The 6,237-nt window shown below is 42.0% G+C and overlaps 1 protein-coding gene across 1 annotated transcript in view; it reads left to right on the forward strand.

Moving 5' to 3' along the window:
- Positions 1 to 6,237, forward strand: part of LOC137299424 (phospholipid-transporting ATPase ABCA1-like) — a 124,581-nt gene that overhangs the window by 34,830 nt on the left and 83,514 nt on the right. Inside the window, exons 8-10 of the mRNA XM_067968158.1 lie at positions 1,991 to 2,228; positions 4,537 to 4,676; positions 5,272 to 5,388. Of these exons, the coding sequence (XP_067824259.1) occupies positions 1,991 to 2,228; positions 4,537 to 4,676; positions 5,272 to 5,388 (495 nt within the window). The remainder of the gene's footprint in view (positions 1 to 1,990; positions 2,229 to 4,536; positions 4,677 to 5,271; positions 5,389 to 6,237) is intronic.

Consider the following 6,237-nt stretch of genomic DNA (forward strand, 5'->3'; position numbering starts at 1 on the left):
TGATGAGAGGTTTACAGACTAAAGTAATTAGTACTTTATAAACAACAAATAGCAATATGAAACAGAACAACAAATACGGAAACTACAATATAACACAGTGTAATGAGAACATCTGTAATGTATTAATTCCCCTTTGTAAGCATGGTTTCTTATTTAATTCAAATGTCTATCAAATTGGATGAACAAAGATTTTATCAACTGTGCTTTGCTTCAACTGGCAAAAATTGTCATCATTTTAAGAAATCCATGATCTCTTCACACCAGCAGCTTTTGAAGTAACCCCAGGGCTCTTCCATGTTTTTGTGTTTAACTTGTTGGTTGTCAAAAATGAAGTCATTAAGCAGATGTAGAATTTTGCATCAACATAGTGGAGAGCCCTTACCACATACAGCAGGGAATATGCAAGTCTGTGTAGTGAAAGAAAAGTAATCCAGATGTCCAAGTCTTAATGCATTAGTTAATTGGTTCATCAATCAGTTTAGTGTCTCCACCACTGAACAAGCCAGCTCTTTGTCACGGAAGCCCCTGCCATTTAAATCAAGAAGGCTCTCTGCTGTTTAGATCAGACACTACTTAAATATTACAGTCAAGAAGACAAATAATTCAGACTGTGCCACAAGTTTTTCTTCATCAAACTTCTCATTTACTTAACCCTAATTGTAGCAATCTTCAACCAGCAACTGCCTGCTCAGTATTCACCAAACCTTGCAGTGTAAATATTGTGTCTTTTGTATTAAAAGAAAACTCTTGACTTCAAAGATCTTATCATTAATACAAGGAACACTCCTCCAGCAACCATTCCTGACTTACTACTTTCTATTCTGTTATCAACTCAGTAGCAAAAGAGTTTACAATTAGGTGGAAAAATACCCTGTGAGTTATAGGTACAGACTGAGAGTTGAATACTCAATGAGTTATGATGGTTCCTGAGTCTAGGGGTGGTGATATCTGGAGGGCAGCAGGCCAGGGTGAATAGTGGAAATGGGAGGATGAAAATTTTGCTTGACTACCTTTGGGGATCAGGAAGTACTTATACAGAACTTTCCCTCCGGAGATTAAGTGGGTGTGTAGAATCCACAATAGGATAGATTGTACATGGGATATACATGGAGATTAAATGGGTGGTTAGAGTTCATGATGGAACTGAGTGTGCTTGATGGACCGATTTGGTCTTTTCTCGCTCCATGCTACGTTGCGACCTTGCATGTTTTGGAGAGATCATTTGAAACTTGTTTTGACTCCAGAGATGAAATAGCAAGGGGGTAATCCATGGTGGGGAAGCAGAAATGGAAGGAGGATGAGGAGGAGGAGGAGTGCTCACTGAACAGCCAGTCCTTAGAACCTGAACCTTCATTAACTCTTTAAGCAAAGTAGCAAAAGGTAATACTTAGGGAAAATTATCTTGGGTAATATGTGATCGAGAGAAAATAGAAAATGTTTTCCAATTCCAAAAAAAGCTTTAGTGCTCAATGGAGCGAAGGTTACAGATCAGAATCTTGTTTCTTGGCATTTTACTAACAGAAAGTATTATTCTGAATACCGATGGAAAAACAGTGGATTGCAAATTGTAAGATATATTAAAACTGTATTGTGAGCTGGTCAGTTCACACCTTGAATACCCCGTCCAGTTTTGGTCACAAAGACGCATGGGAAACATTCAAACCCTGGAGGTGGTGCAGAAAAGAGTCAAGAGCATCATCCCTAGAGTGGGAGGCCTGAGTTATTAGGAAGAATTGGAGTAACATTGGCTTTTCACCCTTGAAAGGGGGTGACTAAGCGGGGACTTCATAGAGGTATGTGAGATAGTGAATGGTATGGAAAAGGTAACTACTTCAGAATAAACCATGACAATATGACAGAGGCACATAGGTTCAAACTGGTAAAAGACAACTCTAGGACTGATTTCAGGTGGGTTTTTCAATAATACGACATCTGCTAATGCTTCTATTTTGTGCATTTTTGTTCTGTTTTCTTATGATCGTGTCACAAGTTTTCCAACATGACGAGTTTTTCTGAATTCCGGGATGAAGTTCGATGGTTAACTAGCCCAAACACCACTGGGTCACCAAAGATGATGTTTCAGGCAATATCGAAGATAGTTTGTGGGCACCCAGATGGGGGTGGCCTGCGGGTACCTTCCCTGAACTGGTATGAAGATGATGACTACAAGGCCTTATTTGGCAGAAACAGCACAGATCAGAAAATGATCACTTTTGACAATTCAACACGTGAGTACTGTAATGCTCTCTCAATAAATCTTTAAGGGAAAAAAATCTAATATGTGACGTGTGTTTGGGCTGTCTCAGCCCAGTTTCCAATGGAACTGCTGCACGAAGCTGTCCCTAATTCAGTAGGAATTGGCAATGGCATTCAAAGAATCCACAGGATGGCTGATATGGGAACTGGAAAAATATCACTGGGGCACTCTTCTGAGGTTGGAGCTAAGATGCCATGTTAGGGTAGAGTAGAGGGAACTTTGCACTGTGTCTAAATCCTGCGGTGCAACAATTTACATTTACAAAGTATCTTTAATGTGGCTAAACAACCCAAGGTGCTTCACCGTTTGAAGTTAGACTTGAGTAGAATCAGAAAGAGAATCGGGGCGGTGGCTGAAGGCATGGTGAAAGGGAGGTTTTTGTTGAAGATCTGAAGGGATATACCAAGATGGAGGGTTTTAGAGAGAGAATTCGAGGGTGTGGGGCAAGCCCTGGGGCCAATGGTAGGATGCAGGATCCAGAGTTTGGAAGAATGAGGGTGCGAGTGGAGATGTCATTCTGGAGGGAGGTCGGAGAGGACAGGGATGATAGGGGACTGGATTAGGAGACCTAGGGTGGATTTTGGGATGAGTTGGAATTTATGGAGGGTGGAGCTCGGGAGACCAGCAATGAGACGCTAGAAAAATCAAGTCTGGATGTGACAAAGTGGTGATTGAAAGTTTCAGTAGCAGCATGGTGAGATAGGGATAGAGATGGGCAACATTTTAGAGGTGGAAGTAGACAGGCTTGGTGGTGGACTGGATGTGGTGTTTGAAGTACAGTTCAGATTCAAGTACGACTTGAGGTTTTGTACCATTGGGTTGAGCTTGAGCGGCACCCAAGGACGGAGATGAGATCACACTCAGACATGGAACTTCTCATGATGATGGAACGGGATGACTTTGATCTATCCCTTGTTGAGCTGCAAGAAGTTCTGGTTCATCCATAACCAAATGTTGGACAGATAATTCGACAGAACAGTTATGAAATCAAGAGTGACAATGGAGAGGTAAAATGGGAATGGTGCTGCGCTGATGCAGCATGTCAAGGAAGAATTGAAGTGGTGAAGGGTGAAAAGTTGGGATACAGAGGAGGTGACCTGACCTGGGAAAGTGCGGATGGAGCCTTACTCTGCATATAACTCATTTTGTACCTGACCTGAGGATGCGTGATGGGGCAGTGTAGATGTGGCGTTAGTCTGCATTGGCAGCTTATGCTGCCCCTGACCTGGGAGTGCTCCATGAGACATTGGGTGTCTTGCATGGAAAGCATAAAGCTCACCAAAAAAGAAGAAAAATTGATTCTGCTGCCACTCACTGCTGAGGCTGCCACGTGACAACTCGTCCCTTTAGTGAGATACCAGAGGCTCTGACTAACTTATTAACTAGAATTTTGGCTGCTAGTGAATGTTCTAAGATTGAGTGAAACACTGGATTAGGAACAGTGACGTTCTCACCATTTGAAGGCTCAGATTACCTGTGTAGTAGTGTCCAGTAACACCTATTATGAGTGGACAGAAATGTTTTGGTGCTTGTGGAACTGTACCCAGGCCAGAGTCAGTACCGTCAGGAGAGGAGAGTGATTTTTTTTCCTTCAAATTCTATCATTGAGCTGTGGCTGAATGGTAGCACTCTCGCTCCTGAGTCAGAAAGTTGTTGGTTCACGTCCCGCTCCAGAGACTTGAGCACAAAACTTGGCTGACACTCCAGTACAGTACTGAGGGAATGCTGCACTGTTTGAGGTGCCGTCTTTCGGATGAGACGTTAAACCAAGGCTACGCCTGCCCTCTCAAGTGGATGTAAAAGATCCCACGGTAATATTTCGAAGAAGAGCAGGGGAGTTCTCACGTGTCCTGGCCAATATTTATCCCTAAAGCAACAACACTTTTTTAAAAAAAAACAGATAATCCGGTCGTTATATTGCTGTTTATGAGACCTTGCTGTGTGCAAATTGGCTGCCGTGTTTCCTGCATTACAACAGTGACTACACTTCAAAAGTGCTTCATTGGCTGTAAAGCGATTTGGGACATCCTGAGATTGTGAAAGGTGCTGTATAAATGCAAGTTCTTTCTATCTTTTATTCCATTTTAATGGTGCCAAATTTTCATATTTAATTCCTGAATTTTCAAAATATTTTTTTTTTGTTGAGTGCTGATGATTTCAGTGCAATTGTGGGGTGAGGGATGGGGGCTAGGAGTGGCAGGGCAGTGAATGCAGTGTTAAATGTTGGAGGGGTGTACATGTGTCCTGCTGAACTGAATCTCTGTCCTTGCTTTCCATAGCACCTCATTGTAAAGATCTGATTAAGACTCTTGAATCTAACCCTCTCTCTCGGATTATGTGGCGAGGAATCAAGCCGCTCTTTGTTGGGAAGATTCTGTACACTCCGAGTACTCCAGCTACACTGAAGATAATGAAAGAGGTACTTGATTTAGGGATAAAAATGCCAGCTTTACTGAGGTCTGTGTGTAATTGATGTGGCCATTGACCGTAAGGTACAAAATCAGAACAAGGTACAAATGTTCATGAGATCCAGTTTGTGTTGAGCACAGTGACTGCAATCAACTTGGAGCTCCTCTGCTTGACTAGCCCATTTTTATGCACCGACTAGCTTATTAAGAATTTTGGTCGGCAGTAAATTTTCTAACATTCATTGTCGTGCTCGGATAGGAGCAACAAAACAAGTCTAAGTGACTTTCTCACCACATCAAGGCTTAGGTCTGTGCAGTTCATGAGCACCTATTATGACCAAACAGAAATGTTTTGACTGATCCAGTTGGCTATTTTTACTGCTCCATGGATTTGTGCTGAGTAAACAAATAATCCGAGCAATCGGTTATCAAATAAGTCACATTGCATTTGGACATCAATAAAATTTGCCCACATCAGGCCAGTGCAGGATGACCCCACCACATCAATAGGAATTGAAAAGTTGGGCTTTGAATATGTTGAAAGGTTTCATTTCTGGAGCTGTTAATAGTTTTCCTTCTTTTCTTTCTTGCTTCTCGTTTTATCAGGTTAACAGAACGTTCGAGGATCTCGGTTTGTTGCGGGAGGTACGAGGAGCATGGAACGAGACTGGGCCCCAGATCTGGAAGTTTATGGAAACTAGCCATGAAATCCGACTCCTGCAGGTTAGCGCTCTGCTTACCTCATTTTCATACATGTGTCAGTCTGCCTCGGTAGCAATCCTGCCTCTGCATTCGATAAGGTTCCACATAAGAGACTGATAGCTAAAATTGAAACTCATGGGATTGAAGGCAAATTATTGACTTGGTTAGGCAATTGGTTAGACGGTAGATGAGAGTCGGGATAATGGGTATGTACTCAAATTGGAAGGAAGTGACTAGAGGTGTCCCACAAGGATCTGTGCCGGGGCCTCAACTATTCACTATATTTATGAATGACTCAGATAACAAAATAGAGAGCCATATATCCAAGTTTGCCGATGACATAAAGATTGGTGGCGTAGTAAGTAGTGTAGACGGGAGCGTAAAATTACAAAGAGACATTGATAGATTAAATGAGTGGGCAAAACTGTGGCAGATGGATTTCAACGCAAGTATGTGTGGGGTCAACCATTTTGGACCAAAAAAGGATAGATCTGAGTATTTTTTAAATGATGAAAACCTAGTATCAATGGAGCTCCAAAGAGATTATGGGGTCCATGTACACAGATCACTAAAATGTAGTAGTCAGATACAAAAAATAATCAAAAACGCTAATGGAATGTTAGCCTTTATAACTAGAGGACTAGAATATAAAGGGGAGGAAGTTTTGCTACAGATATACAAAGCCCTGGTTAGACCACATCTGGAGTACTGTGTACAGTTCTGGGCACCGGACCTTAGAATGGATATATTTGCCTTGGAAGGAGTGCAGCGAAGATTCACCAGAATGTTACCAGGGCTCCAAAGGTTAGATTATGAGGAGAGATTACATAAACTAGACTTGTATTCCCTGGAATATGGAAGGTTAAGGGG

The sequence above is a fragment of the Heptranchias perlo genome, chromosome 29 (genome assembly GCF_035084215.1).
Source record: "Heptranchias perlo isolate sHepPer1 chromosome 29, sHepPer1.hap1, whole genome shotgun sequence".
NCBI classification, from domain to species: domain Eukaryota; kingdom Metazoa; phylum Chordata; class Chondrichthyes; order Hexanchiformes; family Hexanchidae; genus Heptranchias; species Heptranchias perlo.